Here is an 18933-nt window from a genome sequence, read left to right as displayed (position 1 = left end):
TGCCCGTTATCCATTTCATCTCTGTGTCTATCAACAATTCAATATGGTTTATGTCCGCCTTCTGTGAGAACGCCTGCAAGGGGGAAAGACAAAGAGAGAGAAACCAAATCACAACTCCAACTCCATTTCTTATATGCATTTCCCTTTCTTGTATCCTTTAATGCTCTTTTGTTCTTTTTTTTCTTTTTTTTTTCCTTTTCTTGCATGATTTATGATCTTCCATGTTTTTGAAGCGCTCTTTATTCTTATGCGGACGCATGGTCTTCGAAGAACTCACACTCGTCAACCAAATCGATCGAATGCAGGATGGGCAGGGGAGCTGCCACTCCGTCCTCGCACAGTCGGCGGCAGTTCCTGAGGCTGCATCTGCAACTCATGTGGAATGAGCGGTCCTGACAAGTTCGGATGGTACATGCTCAACGGTGCAAGGTGTCCTGGCATCGCTGGGGCCCCGTAGGCTGGGAATGCTCCTATTCTTTGACGAGCCTCACGAACGCCGACTTTATGGGTGCCAAAGAACAGAGGTTGAGGCTCCCGGTATTCCCAACCACGGTCCATGCCTACCATGGGGTGACTCAGGGGGTTGATTGCTCGCAGTTGGTGTTGTGCGGCGTAGCCCGGTTCCGGCTGGAATGAGGGCGCCAGTGGCGGCGGAGACTGATATGACGGCATGTCCCCAATCCAACTTCCGGTCCCCGAAACGGCGTGCGGATGCGGCATAACTTGGTTGATATTGGTAGGCATCGGCGAGAATCGCGGAAGGCGAATTGGGTCTGTCGCCCACGACTGATGCGACTGTGCAGACGGACCTCGTGTCATTGGCTCCAGGGCTGGATCAGAGGCATAACCCCCAACAGATATCTCGGTGACCTTGGTAGATGGTGGCGGCGAAACACCGGGCATAAACGCAGACGGATGGGACAATGGACTCACGTTGGTCGCCGGCTGGCCAGCGGATGGTGGTCTTGCTACCGCACTCTGGCGACGCGCGTGGGTAACCTCAATATTACTTTCATACGGCAGCGCTGGGACATAAGTGACAATGGAAGGCGTGCTTGCGGACATGTCTCCGGTAGGACCAACCGCTCTGACTGTTGATAAATGCCGGGCCTGGTATCGCGACCCTTGGGCCATGTTCAAGTCCAAAGCGTGCAGCTGCTGTGTGAGATGTCCCTGTTCCGGCTCACTGTATGTGGATTGGTTCATGTGGTCGGTTTTGAACTCGGAGGCAAAAGCTGAAACTTGAATGGCGCTGGCAAATGAATCCTCGGAGGATTTGCTCTGAAGTCCGAGAAACGTCGGACGAGTTTTCCCGCCAGGACTAGAAGAGGATCGCTGTTTTGCGGAGGTGCTCAACTCATGTGCACGCATGGCTGCCACGGTAGCATAGGTCGGTGCATTCTCGTCATTGATCAACGGCCGCTCATCTACCAGCCTTGGGACTTCTTGCTGAGAATATGGAGGGCTCGCGTGATGCACGGCGGAGAGGGATTCGGAAGCAGATACCAGCGAACTAGTTCGGGTTCTTTCCACGATGCCGGTCGATGCACTCCTCCCTTCGACAGAAAACAACTCGAGAACGGGCGCTGCCAGCTTTGGACCACGGATATTCCGGGGGAACCGAGGTCTTTTGGGGAATTTCCCCTTGCTTGGCTTGGGCTTGGGTGTCTTTTCCACTACATGCCAACCGTGGTCGTCGAATTGCTGCGGAGGACTTGATGCCTGCTCCGATCTTGGTTTTGCCGTCGAATGACTCAACTGCGATAGTGCCGGCGATCCACGAGTCATTGGCTTCGTGCCTTCTGCATCCATTTCATACCCGATGTCCTTAGCCGCGTTTGTTTCTCGGTAGATATGCGGGACGAAAGGATCCAAGTTGAAGTGAGTGGAAGGCGGGCTCATCTCCTTCGGCGATTCCACCGGCGGCGGTGTCATTTCATTCAGATCCCATGTGAAGTGGCGGCTCAGTCCACCCTCTCCTACGGAGTCGGGGATAGAGGAAGAGGAACTACTGGAGTGGTCAAAGACGGAGCGATACTTGCGAATGGACTCTTGCGAGGAGCTTGGAGAGACCCGTTCAATCTCCTTGCTGATACTTCTCATGACATGCTTGAGATCTCGTCGGGCCTCTTGCACGATGCCCGGTTCGTTCACCAGCCTTCGTGGGAAATTGTTGGCCAACACGGAAGCATGGGTCTCATATTCTCGATAATCCTTAGCCAGGCCATAATCGTCAGTTTGATTCATTCGCTTTTGTGCGTTCTCATAGGAGAGGATGAAAACGCGGATCGCAACCACCAGCCACGAGTTGTAGTAGCCGGCCGCCGGCCTTCCTGTATCGGCGGATGGGTTTATCATATTCCTCATCTCCTTGTCCCTGATCTTCAACTCGTCTCGACAAAATCCTTGGACCACGCTATGGATTTTGAGCATATCGATGGATCCGGAGTTCTGGTAGATGGAAAAGAAGGCTTCCTGGCTACTCTCCGTCTGCGATTCCGACAACTCTGGAGCCACTGCCTTGATGTCGAGGATGTCATCCTTCTCGGAACGGGGAGACAAGGCTTTTGCTTGCAAGGCATAGGCGTCCGATGTTCGTTCTATCAGCCCATAACGAATCAGGGTCCCCAGCGTTGTGTCAATGTCCCCAGAGTCCCCAGGTCTACTCGAGCCGTATATGTCAACGTGCCAGAGTTCTAGGGCCTGTTTTCCCAGGTTGATCATGCCGATAGGAACCTGATGGCCAAAAAATGACAGAAGGTTGATGAGATTCAAAGCTTCGAAGTGATTCGTGCGGTAAAGGTCATGCATGATGCCGAGGAACGGCTCCGCCAACTTCTCATCGGTCAGGTGGGAATCGAGATGATAGCGCTCAATGGGCTTTGAGGTTGCACTGAGGCGGTGGCTAATGGCATGAATCGCCAAAGGAAGACACTCATAGTGGTTGACGATTTCGATGGCTTTGCGGGCCTGTTCGGGAGACGGCCTCTTGATCCCGAGATCTTTGAATAGAAGCTTACAGGCATCCTCAACCTGAAATGGGTTCATCTGCAGACAATATGGCTCGAACAGTCGCTGTTTCTTGCGCAATGTCCTATCAACTGAGGTGTATATGATGCTACACTGCTTGTTGAATGGCATGAACTGCTTGAAGTGGTTGAGGTCGTTCTCATGATCAAATGAGAGCCCATCGAAGATCAGCAGCCAGCCCTCACGGCCTTGAAACCATGTGCGAACCAACTCCACGTATTTCTGAGTGATCTTATCGTCTAATTCCGGGAAGTCTTCGCTGTCTGTCAGTGCCGCGGCCACCGCAATGTCCCAGAAGCATTTATAGATGGACTGGAGGGATTTGGCGTCGACCCAGAAGATACCGCCAGGATAGTCCTCTCGGTAACGCCACACATACTCCCGTGTTATGTGAGTCTTTCCGGAGCCGGGCACCCCAGAGACCAGAACGGACGACAGACCACTTGATCGCTTCTTGGCCTTGAACAATCGCGTGTGGAGGATTTCCAGCTCTTTCAGCATTCCTATAAAGGTCGAGTTTGGATGAAATCCCGGGGGCACCACGAAGAGAGGCTCCTTCTTCATTAACTTGGACAAGGACAGATCCGTACTGCCAGCGAGCTCGGACACTGGAGACTGTCGGCCTTCTGCTGGAGGCAAGTGTTTGTCGTGGGATACAACAGAGTTACCTAAGGGACAAATAGTCAGCATCTTCTGACTGCTGCTTCGTTGTGTTCTAAAGATACAATAGCGCGGTAGGATACACGAAGGAAAACAGAAAAAAAAAAAAAAAAAAAAAAAAAAAAAGTTAAAACAAAAAATCAGATAAAAAGAAATAAAATATCAAAGGCATGATTTGCAGCATTTCAAAGAGACAGTGTTTTGTTTGCTTTTCCAGGTTTTCCCTCTTTTTTTTTTTTTTTTTTTTTTTTGCCATGCTGACATTCAAACAAAACCAGATTATACATGCTTACTGGCATAGGATGCCTCTGAGGGCTCCTCGATCTCATAATCTCGCAAAGTCACAGAAGGTGAAGACGCAGGAAGGAAATCAGTCCTACCGATTGCACGAAGATCCGGTTCACTTCCTCCCATTGGTGGCGAGTCCATCCTTTCTAAGCGACCTGTCAGCAATATAAAATTTTAGGGGCTTGGGTCCTCACTTACCTTGACTGAAGAGTTCCCTGACCTTGGTCCGTTTCATCACTCGGCGAGTTTCCTCCTCCTCAGACCATCGATCAATGATCGTGTGAGGGGCGTCACGCGAATACCGCAGGAGAGCTTCTGCCACCGCCTCGTATCCTGGGGCGCCGTCATCCTCGAACTTACACATATGTCGATGGTCCGACTCGATGCCCATGCGTTCCACCCCTTCCATCTGGGGGGCAGCTGAGCTTTCATCTACAATCACCTCCCGAGTTCCCTTGACATCCGTCGGCAGGGTCTCATGGAAGAAGTAGATATGGAAGCGACTCATGATCTCCACGAAAAGACTGTTGATGTTTTGCAAAGTCTCGTTATTCGAACGCAGGGTTTTAACCATATGAGGCGACGAATCGAAGAACTTCCTGGGTAGGACAGCGCTGCAAATGTTCTGCAGCAGGAGGCCCCATTTGGCAACGTCCGATCCGTTGTGAGGGGTCCCCAGGAACAGGATACCGTACGTGGATACGAAGATCGACCGAAGGTGCTCGATCTTCTCATTTGACACGTTGCGGCAATAGATTAGCGCGCGCTTGACGACCAAACCCCCGAGGGAATGGCAGACGAAGATAATGGGGCGATCTGAACATGCTCGAAGCTAGAAGGGAGAGCAAGAGAGTGTCAGCGTTAGGGCTAGCGACCAGAGATATCCCGAGTCCGACAGACGGCCCGTGGAGTTGAGTCACTTACATTTCGGTTAGCTGCCAGGCCCGAAGCCAGGGTTTCGGCATGGTTCAAGATGCGATCTTTGGAGGCGCCATCCGTGAAGGCGGTTACGTTTGCGTTGTATCCGTACGTCAGGATCCTCACTCGGCTGGTCTCCAGCACCTCAGGCAGCAGGTCCGCTGGCCAGAAGACGCCCGAGTCGGTAGCCCAGGACTTGTACGGATGACCGTTCAGACCGTGGACCAAGACGATGTCGACCTGGGGCTTCTCGGGGGAGCAGTAAACCTGGGTCAAGCCATACTGCTTGACCCGGGCTGCGAGGGAGGTCATTGAAAGAGCGACGACGGGGTGAGGCTCAGCAGGGTTGTGATCATGCGAAAAGCGAGTGAAATGGAAAACGACTTGAGGCAGCTCCGATCAGAAAGAGGGGAGAAGACTAGCTGTCGATCTCGATGGAAGAAGCGTGTGGGGAATGATGAAAGATAGCGAAGGTATGGATTGCGGGGGAGGGAGAAGGGGAACAGGAAGATCTGGGAGATCGAGGGATATTTATGGAAGAGCGAGAGGAGGAGGGGAGGATGAAAGGGCCAGATGACGCCGACGAGGGCGAGTAGAGGGTGCCTGGTGCCTGCGGAGTGGCAGCGCCTGCATTAGCGGTGATTAGTGAAATCGACTGAAATATTATTATTCTTTAGTATCCCGTGGACACTAAATCGGGTCGGGGCTGACCAAGGCAAAGTCATCTGTTCGTTGCATGCAATCTGAAGATCAGCTTGAATTACGACCTTGATTCACTCGAGGCTCGATACCTCTAAGTATAACAGTGACAAGTAAAACACCATCCCTACACCTACCGTCATACACCTCGCAGAGTATATACGCCGTACGGAGTGCATACGGAGTACAGATCGGGATTTATTAAAGGCTTAGCGCTGCAGATCGCGGGGTGAATTCCGGCTGCACTAACAAAAACGCCAGTAACCCGACCAGTTAATTAATTCTCCTGCCAGCTAGGAGTCTCCTATTCAGCGAGAACAATCGATCTGAACCTGTCAATACGAGCGAGTGAGCTCGACCTTCCATACACCGTAGACTGAGGCAAGTATACGAGCACCGACATGAGGCTGTAACGCCTGGCTCGGGCGCTAATTTGCCCGACTTTTCTTCACTTTTGGCCCCCTCCTTTTTAGTTTGTTAGTAAGTAAGGACTTGCCTGTTCATGACTGAGAAACATGATGTGGGATCAACTGAAGAGCGGAACTTGAAAAATCACTCCATGTTTCTTTCTTTAGGGCAGTCCTCAGAGTGACAGTGACATGCACCAGAAGGCTGTGTTGTTGTTTACACCAGTTCCAGGCAGAACGTTAATCGCAAGGCTGCCCCGTGGATCCGTTACATCCTGTACATAGTTACAGTACATCATTTAGATCCATGGATAGGTAGTAGGTAAGGTGTTAGGGGTACCTGCATAGAATCCAATCAACATCATTATAATTATCTCTAAATAGTCTGGTTTGTGATTCTGTATAATCCGATCCAACCCTATCCAATCAACCCAGCTCGGTGGCTGCTCGTGGAACGGCGGCCCGTCAAGCGGTTCCAGGGTACGTTGGAACTCGACCAAAGACCCAAATTTAGTTTACCTAATTCCTCCAGGGCTTTACGGACCCTACGGATCATCTCATATTGTAATTCTGGCGGCATGCGGCTGTAGTATGTCACATCGGTCTCTGGCACTAAGCCATGTGTGACTAACTAACTCTGGAACATGGCCTGGATGCAACGATGTGAATCATTCCGAGGGTGGGTTCGTGGGTAAGGAATGAGAGAGACATGGAAAGTCGTGTTGTTACGGTAGCCATTTCCAAGGGGCTGTAATCAGTGACTAACTGCATGTGCCTAGGCATTCATGTCTGCACCAGTTTATTTCCAGTTTCGTGACCTCTCGAGTATACTGTAGTTGGAACGAGACTGAGGCCACGAACAAGAACAAGGGTGATACAATTATCAATATTGGTATACACATTTGCCCATCAGAGCCTCATCTCATCGCCCGCGGAAAGCCGGCTTCCTCTTCTCCGCAAACGCCCGCAGAGCCTCGAAGCGGTCCTCCGTCTCGATGACACCCGCGTAGGCCTCGTTCTCCGCCTCCTGGCCGCGCTGGTATCCGTTGACGGCCTGCAGCGCCTGCTTGATAGCGATGGGCCCGCCCTCGCAGATATCCATGGCCAACTTGATGCTCTCGCGCAGCACCTTCTCGCGCGCCACGCCCTCCTTCTGCTCCTCCTCGGGCAGGATCTCGACCAGCCGATCGCAAAGCCCCATGAAGTAGGATTCGGCGCCCGATACGCGTCGCCCCGTCAGAATGAGGTCCCGGGCGCGGTTCACCCCGATCACGCTGGGGAGGCGGTAAGTGCCCCCGGCCCCGGGGATGATGGCTAGCCGGGTCTCTGGGAGTCCGACGACGCAGGAGGAGCCGAAGACGCGTAGGTGCGTGCACAGCGCGAGCTCTAATCCGCCGCCGAGCGCTGTCGACGAGATGCCGGAGATTGTGGGGATGGGGAGGTTGGCGAGGTCTTGGAACGTGCCGCGCAGTTTCGAAAGGAATTCGTTTGTTCTGGAAAAATGATACAGATTCAGCAAGATACTCCCTCGCAGTCGAGAATATTATACAGGGTTGAAAGTCAAGGACACAGAAACCAGAACGTACTCTTGTTTCGTCATATCCACTCGCTCCTTCAAATCGGCACCCGCACAGAAAGCCGCGTCGGCATTGCTGGCAATGACCAAGGCTCGTGTGGGACCGACGCCCCCTTCGGCGGAGATGGACTGCACGTGTTTGGCCAGACTGTCCAGGAGGCTTCGTGAAAGTGCATTCCGAGCCTTCGGTCGGTTCAACAGCAAGACCCGAATGTTGCCAGAGCCGGGCGCGGGGACTTGGTGGGTTTTGATCACGGCGTCATCAGGCGTGGTGCTGTACCGGGCGATTGTAACGCGAACGGAAAAGACGGGAGGACGGCGAAGGGCTGGTAGTGCGAGTCGTGGGGGCATCTTGGGGAGGGTATGAGATAGAAGAGGAATTAGGTGATGGTGATCTGAGGGTTTGCGTAGTGTGAAGGGGAGAGAAGAGTAAAGCAGCTGATGAAAACCCGAAGGTGATGACGCCGGGGCTGTGGGGAAAGCTTTTTAGTTCGACTCGGCCGGGTTCGTGCGGGGGAGAATGTCCGCCCGTCTCCAATTCTTGCCGCGGATAAGCGCCTGCAATGTATTGCTCTATATAACTAGTTGTCTCTATGGTATATTGTACAAAGGGGTATAATATATACATGAATGTGAATGAAGAATAGTGTACACCTCCCGTCCTCACAGCACCCGCTGCTCCTCCCAATGAGTTTGACAATACGCCTGGATTTCTTCATGGTTCGGCCATGGACCCAGGACCTCCGACGCCGTCACCATGTCATATGCTTTCTCCAAGATGAGGTCCGCAGATGGCCTTCCATCAGAGTGATCCGACGAGGCTCCCTCCAATGAGTGTGTTTCGTTCGGCTCATGTGCCGACTGCATCTTGGTCGAGTGCCGCTGAGACCGTATGTCCAAATGTCCTTCGAGATACACGCTGATTGCCACCACGACATTTCGCAACATCCTCGGACCATTCATATACTCTTCCGACGCTGCCTGGATGTTGGATTCATAGCGACACATCCATCCAAGGACTTGTATTAAACTATCGTAATCTTCGGCAAATCCAAGCGATCGCACCAATGCGTGGAAGATGGCCGGAGAGGGAATGTAAGATAACCGAGGCAACGAGTCGGCGCCTTCCACTCTGGATTGAGGTTCGTTTTCCTTCGCAAACACTGGGTGTGTCATTGAGCCCTGGGTAACCAGTCGGTCGAATTGGCCTCGGAGGATATCAAGACCACTCGCAGTCATATCCTGCGATTGCAGACAGTCTAAATCAACATGAGTCAAGGCTCCATACCGTGCCACTTCTGCTACAAGCTGCATGCCTTCTTCTGTGGCGCCGGGCTGTGCTTTCTCGGCCATCATGAACTTGGAGAAATTGTTGCAAAGAAGCCGGAATGCCTCCGGACGAAGTTCAATTCGAAGTTTTTTCATGCGGCCAAGTAACTCCAAGCTCTCATACCAGGTGAGTACAACTTGCGTGTTTTTGTTCACCATGCGGTTGGCATGAGAGAGGCGGTTCCTGCTAATAGCCGACAAGGCATGAGTCCATGCCTCGGGAGGCTTGGACTTCCGTACCATCAGCAAATTGATCGCATGTTGTAAATTGGTTGGACTGCCGGGGGCGTAAGAAAAGAGGGTCGCAGGTTTCATATGAGCCTTGGACCGGTACCCCATAATCAAGGGGAAAGCATCCATGGCGCGCACAGAGTGTCGAAACATAAGGTCCTTGGGTGTCGGAAACTTGCACAAGAGGTATATAAAGGCAGTGAAAAGAAAGTCAGATATTTCGTTTAAGACCCGTCCACTTCTTTCACGATAGTCGGTTTCACTGCCCCAAGTAGTACACAAGGCCATGACCTGATCGTTGGATAGACGGCTGCAGCAAAGATAATCCAGACCACACCGGATGTTAGGCGCGGAGGGCAGAAGTGAAGCCAACATCTTGCTGCGCGGTCGGATACCCTGAGACAACATCTGATGGAGAAATTCACCTAAAGTAGGTGGCTCGGTATGTACATAGATCAAATCTCGGGCGGAGGAAGGCTCGGGAAAAACTTCCAACCCATCGCCTGGCAGCGCATGGCTTGAGTGACCAAAGTTATTCTTCTCTGGCTTATCTCCGTGGACTAATTTGTCAACCATCGCACCATAGACTCTATCCTGTGGGCCCAAGCCTTGATCTTGGTATGAGAGGAAGCATGCCCAGGCTTCACGCACAGTTCTGGTGGAACGCAGACGGGCCTCCCAGATTGCTGCACTGGAGGTACTCCCTACTGAATTGCGCAGAAGCCGGGGCTGGGGCATTGAAGCCCTAGTTTGGATGGTTGGGCTTTTGTCGGTGTCCCAGCCGGCATAGATTCCAGCAACCTCTTCCCAGCGGCTATGGCCATATCCTGCTTCCTTCATTTGGGTCATCACGCGCATTGCTCGACTACTCATACCTTCGGATCCGCGCTGGAAATCGATGCCTGATTTCTCTTCTTTCCAGGGTGGCCATGATGGTGCCTTCAACTCTGCAAATTGACGTTCTGCCGATGTTTTTTTGTGTGCAAGTTGGACGACAGCGATAGCTTGATAGCTCTGTCGGGTCACAGGCATAACGGGTTGATTCCCCGCCATCGCTCTGAGTAGTGTGAACTGTGCTTCCTGCTGTATTGCAGCCGACCTGAATGAACCCTGTCTGCAGCGCAGTGCGAGTAGCCGAAGGACCAAGTTGAATTTAGCCGTCATGAACTTCATGTTCTGTGGCGTCGCGCGTGAGACGCCGTGCGCCTTGTCTGACTTCAAGAGAGTCAGGTAGGTTGCGAGCGCGCGCACGATGGGAACCTGAGCCTGCGGCAGCAATTGACGGGCATGGTGGAGGAGTCGCACGACAAATGTAATACACATGTTGGGGTCAATTAAGGGTGCCGCGTCTTCTGCCCGGGCGTTTTCGAGCCACACGTCTTCTGACATCACTCTCGCGTATGCTTTATATCTGGGCAACGGCTGACCGCTTATGAGGCTGAGTGAGTATAGCAGAAGCAGGCGAAATGTATCCAAATCAAGATTTTGCCGTAACAGAAACAGCGGAATGAACGGAGGGGTTGTACGAAAATAGGGACCGTTCCTTGGCCTGCTCTTATCCTCGATTGCTAGCAGACGGAGAGCAGCCTGGTAAGGGGTGCCAGCCGAAAATATCCAGGCCCACACTGTCAGATCAGTGATGCAGTACCCACGTTGATGAAGATACTTTTCAAATTTCCTGCGACTGAACCTTTGTAGCCCAGCATCAAGATCTAATTTCTCGTCGGGTGGGCTCTTGATCTTGAGCTCTCCGGGCCTATTCTCCGGGCCTCTATGGCGCTCCACATCGTATAGGTATTCAGCAAGAGCCTCCTGAAGTGAACTCCTGTGGTTTATTTTGTACGAGATCCTTTGCGACTTGGTTAAGGGTGTCATGAGAGGGTCGTTGGGGTTTCTCGCTGCCAGCACCCAATTGCCGCCTCCGTCGTTATCAGGGTATTCGAAGACATTTTGTAGCGTGTCCATCATAAACTCCGTGGGAGTCGGCGTGATTGTTGAAGAATCCAATTTTGACCTTCTGCGAGGATTGCTTCGGCCCGTGTCTGGCCTCTCTTGCGGCCGTTTCCCTTCCGCATCTCGTTTCTTCACCGATTTGTTACTATGCGATAGTGGCGTAGAGTTGGGAACAGGGTGTGATTGTAACGGTTCCGAGATAGCTGATTGCGCAACGAATGGTTTGAAAGACGCTAGGTTGGAGCTGAATTCCGTACGCTGCCGCCGCTTGTCATTTGGACCCGGGGGGTTATAAGATTGGCTTAGGATAGTCTGAAGCCGTATCCCACACCAGTATTCACAAGTCGCTAGCTGCTCATTTTGATCGATTCCACTGATCTGCCCTCCTTGAGCTGCCACAAGTCTGCGCGGGGTTGAACTGATCGATCGGGATGGAATTAAAGGCGTGAGGGCATTGGGAGGGAGTGTCGAGAGCGGAGTCAAGTTCAGTGGGTGGAAGAGGCTACTTGAAAAGCATTCCTACGGAGAACACGGTAGTCAGTCTCTGCAGAAGGACGGAGCTAATCAAAATAAAAAAACAACAGGTACAAACCTTTGGCCATGAACGACTACTGAGCATGTGCGCTGCTCTCAGAGAGGAAACCCTCGAGCGGCTCGGAGCATGACTGAATGCCGATGACATCCATGAAGGAGATGGGGGAAGGGGCCTTTGCAAGGAAGAGCGGCGCGCAGAAGGCAACTTGACACACGGTCGGCGGGGGGTGTTGGTCTCCAGAAGAAAGAAAAAAACAGATTGATGCTGTCAAGGCCGGCTCGAAAAAGGGCCCCGGTCACGTGCGGGATCGTCACGAGTTGCGCCAGAGGGAGATCTTGTTCCTCCTCGCCCTCTCCCGCCTGCCATCCGATCCGCCGTCTCGACCCTGATTTTCTCCGGCTCTATTGTTTTCCTTTTCTCCCCCTCGAGTTCCTCTCCCGCGTGAACGACAGCCGATCTCGTCGCCATTTTGCCATTGTGGTGTCGCATCTTCGCCCGTCTTTCTCCCTCTCGTCCTGACCGCGCGCCCGTCAAACTGGCCCTCGTAACTTATTGGCGCAACCGCTTCGGAGATCCACGAGTGTTGCTCTTTGCGATATCCTCTTTTTTTTCTGCTTTATGCCCCTTCCTCCTTGAAGGTGAAACCCTTAGTTTAAAATTAATTTCAAAGGCTCTGAGTCTCGAGTTATCTTCTTGTAAAAACTCGCCTGCAAAAACCGTGTTCGACTAGGACGGATTGTCCTTTGTTCTCGTTTCGAAGAAACACTGCAGGAACGGCGCGACTCCGGAGCCATGAGCGCAGACGAAGGCGGAAGCACGGCACCCATGTCGGCCACAAATGGAGAACTGCATACTTCCACACCCGATCCGCCTACTATGGCGACGCCGGGCAAACGAAAGCGTGTCTCGAGTCACGATGATAAGGCTGCTCAGGACGTTAGTGCGTCCTCTTCGAAGGGTTCTCAGGACAAAGTCAAGCTGCAAGAAACCCTTCGGAATCTCGTCGAAATCCTGAGCAAGTAAGCTCTCCCTATTGTGACCATTTGTCGCGCATTTGATGGTTAACCCGCGCTAGGACTGACGGAGAACTTCACCTTCTATCGTGTCCACTGTCGACGTCTCCGTCCAAACCTCGCTCGAAACGCGCCAAAGTATCCGGTGACAAAGACGAAGGGGCCAGCATACAAGCACGCGTAGCTTCGGATCGCTACAACACGCTCTCGGAATTCTTAAGCGACATCGAGAGGGCATCTGCTGCCGTGATTGAAAGAAACAAGGCTCAAGCTAGTGCGACCCCGGCGGATGGAACACCTTTGACTGAAACGGTTAATCGCATCGCCGCTTTCAAAAAACACTTGAATAGTCTTGTTCGCCAGGCCCAGACAACCCCAGCTAATGTCAAGACGGAGGCATCGGAGGATGATGCGGAGGCGCCGACGAAATCTGCCCCGTCAAATGTGGAAACGCGTAATGACAGCTTGGTGTTGACCTTGTTCGGTAACCCAGCCAACCCAAAACAGCTATACTCGAGTCTACAAAAATCGGTCAAGGTTTCATTGCCTTCGGACGACCCGCAAACCGAGAAGTTTGTCGAGGTGCAGGCGCCGTTGCATGAGGAAGGCCTACCGAATGGAATAACCATTACAAAGGTCGAACCTCAGAATCTTGAGGCCAAACCCAAGGAATCCACAAGGACCTTTGGCGAGGTCTTCGCCCCCCGACAGACTCTACCCCAATTGGAACCGCCTCGTCGGGCCAGATCTTCATCTCGAGGGGCATTCAGCAGCTGGGTTGATCCGTTCGAAGCAGTCACGAACTTCAAGTCCTTCCTCGGCGATCGTAACAATTACTGTCTTGCGCCTCTTCCTTCCGGTCAGTGGCTTCAGTATGGTGGCGTCACCTCTTCGCCATCGTACTGGAATCGTCGGCAGAAACAGCAGTCGTCTCAACAACATGTTGACGAAAGGTTCCATGAGGATCCCGCCATGTGGGCAGATGACGACGCATCAATCTGGCAGGGGGTGTACTCCTCGTTCGCCCCATCTTTCGATAGTTCAGGAGCCATCGTGCAGGCCGACTCCAAAGACATGGTGTGGTGGAAGAAGCGGGGGGCGAAGCGCCTGCACATGCTGCTTTCTGTACCAGATCAACAGGAACACGAGGAAACGAAATCGGAACGGCCAGGGAATATCGGAGAGCTTGATGAGAGCACTCTAGAGGAGATGGTCAAAACGTTCAACCCGGAAGACTTTGCAGACAATGTTTCTCATATTGACGCTCCAAAGAACAAAGATGCCGAAGAGAATCAGGGGGACAAGGAAGAAGAAAACGATGACGAAGGACCACAAGACTCGGAGGATGTGCTGCGAGACATTTCGGATCTTCTGGAGACCCTGAGCTCATATCAGCGGATTCGCAATCTCGAGGCCCCGGGAAGTCAGGGCGCTGACACCAAAGAGATCGTTCCCGATATGGGTACCCCCGACGTCCCTTCGACAGCAGAGCAAACCGTATATGAGACTCTGAAGTCAAGCCTTGCAGCGCTTGTATCAACGCTTCCCCCACATGCGGTTGCTAAGCTAAATGGAGACCAACTGGATGAGCTGAATATCAGCCGGAAGGTTGTGATCGAGAACCCGGACTACCACGGCACTATGGAGAAAGATGAGTTCACCATTCAGCAAGAGCGATCTGCAGCCATAGCCCCAATGGCCGGGAGTGTAAATAGGACATCCACGCCGTCACGCTCGTCCAACTATCCAGCAGGGTACAACCAGCGCGCCTACGCCACCAATGCTCGTGCTCAGCAGCCACAAGGCAGTTTCCAGACTCCACAACCATACTATGGTGGGCGACAACCCTCCGCGTCGGCACCATACACCCCTGGTCCCCAACAGCAGCATTACGCGGGAGCTCGTGGACCAGCAACGCCATCGCAGCGCCCCGGCTACCTTCAGGGGTACTCACAGCCCACTCCTCAATATAACCAAGGAAATGCCGCTCCTCAATTCCAGAGACCCGCCCAGAACGGCTATGCTCCTTACCCGCCCCAACAAGGCATGCCTCCTGCTCAAACTTCTCCGCAGCAGCCATACACTCCCCGGCCAGGACAGCCAGCACCGTACAATGTTCCTCACGGCCCAGGGCGCAGTGCCTCTCCTCAGAAACCGCAAGCTTATGCAGCACCACGAACGCCATATATGACGCCCGGTCCGAACCCACAGAATCCTCAGCGATACGCTTCTCAACAACAGCAGCCTCCTCCATACGGGAATTATCCCACTAATCAAGTACCACCGACCTCGGGTAACTACTCCAATTCGGCTGCCGCCATGACCTATGCTCGGAGTGCTGCCGAGCAGGCGGCCCTGATGGATCGCAATAAAGTCCAGCTTGCTTCTCACCAAAACCGACAGAGCCCCTCTACGCCACAGCCTTCTATTGAACAGGGTAGCTCTCAAGATCGGAGCGTAACGCCAGGAGGCAAGCAAAATGGTACCCCGGCAGCTTCATAAGATGAATCGTATTTCATACATTGGAAATTGGCTTGTCTCCCTCCACCGTGTTCTTTTATTCTATCTATTTTTTTATTTGTTTTCCTCTCATAAGTATTCTTATACTCTTGTCTCTTTTCTAGAACGGCAAAAAGGGGAGGGTTGGTTAATGGGTTTAACATGTTATAATCGGAACTTATTTCTTTGCCTTACTGTTTGCTTCAATGTCTTTTTCTTATCCCCTTATTTCAATTCTTACCCTCGACTTCGAGAAGAATGGTTTACTACTAGATTTGATTCGAGAGAAGGAAGGGGTATCTTGATGAGCAACACATTCCTCCTTTGATTCATGTGTTGGTGGTACTCTGGGAAACTTGTCTCTTTTGATTGTTCTTGCTTTTCTTGAACCAAGATTTTTCCCGTCCCTCTCTATTTCCTCTCTCTCTCTCTCTCTTCGTCTCTCTCGCTTTCCCTTCTAATGTCTGGACTTTCCCCTTTTTTTCTCCTTTCTTTATTCTAAATTACACTACGCAGGAGGGGATGATATTCAGCGAACGGCGCGGACTTTGAAGATTTCCGGACGGGTCTGGTTTATTATATTTATCTGGTTTGGTTTGGTGGGTTAGAAGAGGATCCCTCAGTTTGATCCCTTCTTTTGTGCTTTTTTCCCATCGATCCTCTATTCAATAAGTAGGCGTGGATATGCGCGTTTGTTTTGACTTGAAGTCTTTTGATTTTTCTTTACCCTATGTATGAGCTTAATCCCGTGTATTCTTTCACTTTGTTCACAATGTATCCTTTACTACTTACCTGAGTTAGTCTAACCTTCGATCATGTTCGTACCGTGGTTTGAGTTTGTGTCAGAAGGTCCCATGACCTATAGATTCAATCGTGAACACGCAATAACCAAAATCAACAGATGGAGTTCAAAGTCATGAATTGAACAAATAATCTCAGAGCAAGTTCTGTAGTATACATAAAGGCTTTCGTGGTACAGTACACAATTTCCAGTTCCAGTTCCAAATCGAGGGTTCAGACGGGCTTCAAAAGAAGATAACAGTCAGGTTTTTTCAAGTTTCTTTTTTTTTTTTTCTTTTTTCCCGTGTCTTTCCCCTCTTCTAGTCTCGTCTGCGTGACTAGAATCTTTTCCTTAACGCCTTTTTTGTTATCAGTCTATCCCATCCTTCTTTCTTTCCGGGTGCTAGCATGCAGGCAATTTAAACGAAATGAAAAGCCAACGAATAAAGATGCGCAATGCAAAGAATCAAGGTTGACAACGACTAGTTAGTTAGTAAATTCCTTCAAGAAGATTCGTCATTCGTAAGTTCAAATTATCGATCATGGATCGTGGGTTGGTTGGTTGGTAAATGGAAAGGGTTAAGGAATGAACATCGCGGCTATGGCCATGAAACCGAAGTATCTAAAAAGGGTATTTAGTTTGTTTCACGCATTGCAGGGGCATAGAAGCATGAGCTTGAGAGGGGGAAAGTTGACATACAGTGAGGCACATCTCCAGCCGTCCTGGGATGCCACTAGTTGTTCTGCACCGGTCGATGAGTTGGACGCAATGGCAGCCGCAGCACCTCCCACGACGGCGACAACTAACAGACGACCGGAGAATTCAGCGATCATGGCAAACGAAAGTAGTGGGAGGAGAATGGAAGCTGAGGCAATGATGATGGCAGAGTAGACCGAAGAGTTGGAGGAGCTGGGGACGGCGCGCGGTGCGAGAGAGATGAGGTCCTGGGCGTGGTCAAGGAACCGCGTTTCCGCCACTGCGATAGGATTGTGTTCTTTCATCCAGGTACGGTATGTCTCGGTATCTTGTTCCGAGGCGCGAGGCAACGTTTTCAAGACTTGATTATATGCGCTGAGGGCAGTGTCTTGCTTCATGTCAGCATAATATTCTTGCTAGGCTTTCTTGTTTTCGAGGGAGTCGAGGACTCACTGTATTGTTGGGTCTTGTGGACCAATACCCCCATCACCTCTTCCCTTCGATAATGGAGGGACGAGTACACCTGCGCCTGAACATCCATGCGTCGCGAAGCAGGCAAGACCTTAGTCCCCTCTTGGTCGGCGGTAGCAATACGGTGCATTTCTTCGTACTCATCCAGCATGTGCAATTCTTCTTCGAGGTGTGCAATTTCATCCTGCAGGTGTAACAGCACACGGTGGTTCACACTTTCAAACCGGCGATACAGCGGAGGTAGCGAGGTTTCTTTACCCTCTGCGGATGAATCCAGCTGCCAGGAAAGAAGTCCATAGCCAGACGGTGTGTGAGAAGTCTTGGTATTTCTTCGAGATCTCCGGCTAACTCGGTGGTGATCCTCACCGGGGCTTCGAGGAGGAGAAGGCGGAAGTGGAGGCCGGGGGAATGGGGCGGGATTTCGCGATGGATAATATGCCTCCGGCGACGTAACTATATCAAGGTTGCGTCTAGCCGGGTGATTCGAGCCATCGGGCAAAGGACCCGAGGCGTAGGACCCATCTGTGGAATGCTTTCGATGGATAGGGTTGTGCCTAGCCAACTGTAGGGGCACCGTGGTTGGTGAAATATTATAGGGGCCGGTGGAAATGTGGGAATCCATGGAGGCTTTTGACTTCATCGAGGACGTTCGACTGCGTCCGTTTGCTGCTGGAATTGTGGAGCTAGGCTGGCGTCCGGCAGGTGCGGCATATGCAACTTTGGGTTGCGCAGGGGGTGGTGCCTTAACGGACGATTTCGACGACTGCAAGCTGTCGTCATCGTCCTCCGACGAGGAAGATATTTCCGATTCCGAGTCATCCTCGAGGTATTCAAACACGTTGGGAGGCTTTTTCTCCGACTCGGTCGGCTTGGGTTTAGCATCCTGCGTTTTTGGCGCCTCGGTCGAAGCTGGTGCAGCGTGCTTTAAGGCCGCAGACTGCGTAGGAGAACTTTCTTTCTTGGATTTTTCCACAGAGGACCGAGAGCCCTTGGAAGTAGCATGAGAGCCCGTGGAGACCACGGACGCCGTCGAGGTTCTGTTAGAACCATCTTTGCGTGTCTTCTTGGAGCGACTGGACCCCGAGTAGAACGGCATTGTGATTAGGATTAGTCCGGCGCGAATCAAGGGGGTGAGAAATGAATTGCGTCAGAACTATGAAAAACGCTGAATATCTTTAGCTATTGAGCCATACCCCATCCAACATGGGGAAAGTCGAGACATGAACGAGTGAAGAAGAGATGGTTCAAGGCAGTGTGGAATGGATTGTTTGGAGGGGGGCCAGCAATCGAGGCATATCAAGGGAGGGACGGCCAAACAGTTGCACCAAAGGAATGTAGGACAGAAGGTATGCGTTCAGTCCCTGTCTTTTGTATTTGATTCCCTTCTCTCTCGCCCCCTCCCTTTCTTTTCTCCTATTTGATACTGACAGACGCCCCCGATCCGTGATCCCTGTTCTAGAACAAGGAATGGCTATCGAGATCTCGACCGACCAAGAAAAAGAATGGAGAAGGGACAATAGTCAAACCATGCGTTCAGCCCCAAACACGGGGAAGCAAGCTGAGACAGGGCGGCAATGCTCGCAGCGATTTGAAACCAAATCCCAATAATACGACAAGAACAAGCGGAAGCCGATCAGAATGGACAAGTCTCATTCGTTGCTGGAGGGTGTTAGAAGCGCCAAGGGCTACAGATCACCAGATGATCACCGGATGACGGTCAGATGCAGATTGTTTTGGGAAGGTCTTTGGTTCCGGTCTTATCGCCGGCCGCCCGTCAGACTGGACAAGGAAAGGGAAGAGAGGATGAAAGAGGGAAAAACAGCGATAGAAGCTGGTGGGATGTCCAT

At 51.8% G+C, this 18933-nt stretch overlaps 5 protein-coding genes across 5 annotated transcripts; 1 reads left to right on the top strand and 4 right to left on the bottom strand.

The window, feature by feature from the left end:
* Positions 1 to 282: 282 nt before the first annotated feature.
* Positions 283 to 5208, bottom strand: KD926_007214 (LipA and NB-ARC domain protein; the record flags this gene model as incomplete). Its single annotated transcript, XM_053100047.1, has 4 exons — positions 283 to 3698; positions 3984 to 4124; positions 4177 to 4810; positions 4903 to 5208. The coding sequence occupies 4 exons, from the start codon at positions 5206 to 5208 to the stop codon at positions 283 to 285; spliced, it is 4497 nt and encodes a 1498-aa protein (XP_052956241.1).
* Positions 5209 to 6924: 1716 nt separating this feature from the next.
* Positions 6925 to 7929, bottom strand: KD926_007213 (putative mitochondrial methylglutaconyl-CoA hydratase (Auh); the record flags this gene model as incomplete). The annotated part of the gene is made up of 2 exons (XM_053100046.1): positions 6925 to 7495; positions 7589 to 7929. 2 exons carry the CDS (start codon positions 7927 to 7929, stop codon positions 6925 to 6927), a joined length of 912 nt encoding a protein of 303 aa, XP_052956240.1.
* A 312-nt stretch (positions 7930 to 8241) lies between these two features.
* On the bottom strand, positions 8242 to 11710 carry KD926_007212 (uncharacterized protein; the record flags this gene model as incomplete). The annotated part of the gene is made up of 2 exons (XM_053100045.1): positions 8242 to 11610; positions 11684 to 11710. The coding sequence occupies 2 exons, from the start codon at positions 11708 to 11710 to the stop codon at positions 8242 to 8244; spliced, it is 3396 nt and encodes a 1131-aa protein (XP_052956239.1).
* A 708-nt stretch (positions 11711 to 12418) lies between these two features.
* Positions 12419 to 15141, top strand: KD926_007211 (uncharacterized protein; the record flags this gene model as incomplete). The annotated part of the gene is made up of 2 exons (XM_053100044.1): positions 12419 to 12645; positions 12702 to 15141. 2 exons carry the CDS (start codon positions 12419 to 12421, stop codon positions 15139 to 15141), a joined length of 2667 nt encoding a protein of 888 aa, XP_052956238.1.
* Positions 15142 to 16497: 1356 nt separating this feature from the next.
* Positions 16498 to 18182, bottom strand: KD926_007210 (uncharacterized protein; the record flags this gene model as incomplete). Its single annotated transcript, XM_053100043.1, has 3 exons — positions 16498 to 16540; positions 16619 to 17003; positions 17069 to 18182. The coding sequence occupies 3 exons, from the start codon at positions 18180 to 18182 to the stop codon at positions 16498 to 16500; spliced, it is 1542 nt and encodes a 513-aa protein (XP_052956237.1).
* Between the last annotated feature and the right edge of the window lie 751 nt (positions 18183 to 18933).

The sequence above is a fragment of the Aspergillus affinis genome (assembly GCF_023601865.1).
Source record: "Aspergillus affinis strain CMG 70 chromosome Unknown NODE_40_length_256409_cov_85_802654, whole genome shotgun sequence".
Classification (NCBI taxonomy): Eukaryota; Fungi; Ascomycota; class Eurotiomycetes; order Eurotiales; family Aspergillaceae; genus Aspergillus; species Aspergillus affinis.
The sequence above is the reverse complement of the archived record's forward strand: the minus strand, read 5'-3'. Positions and strand labels throughout refer to the sequence as shown.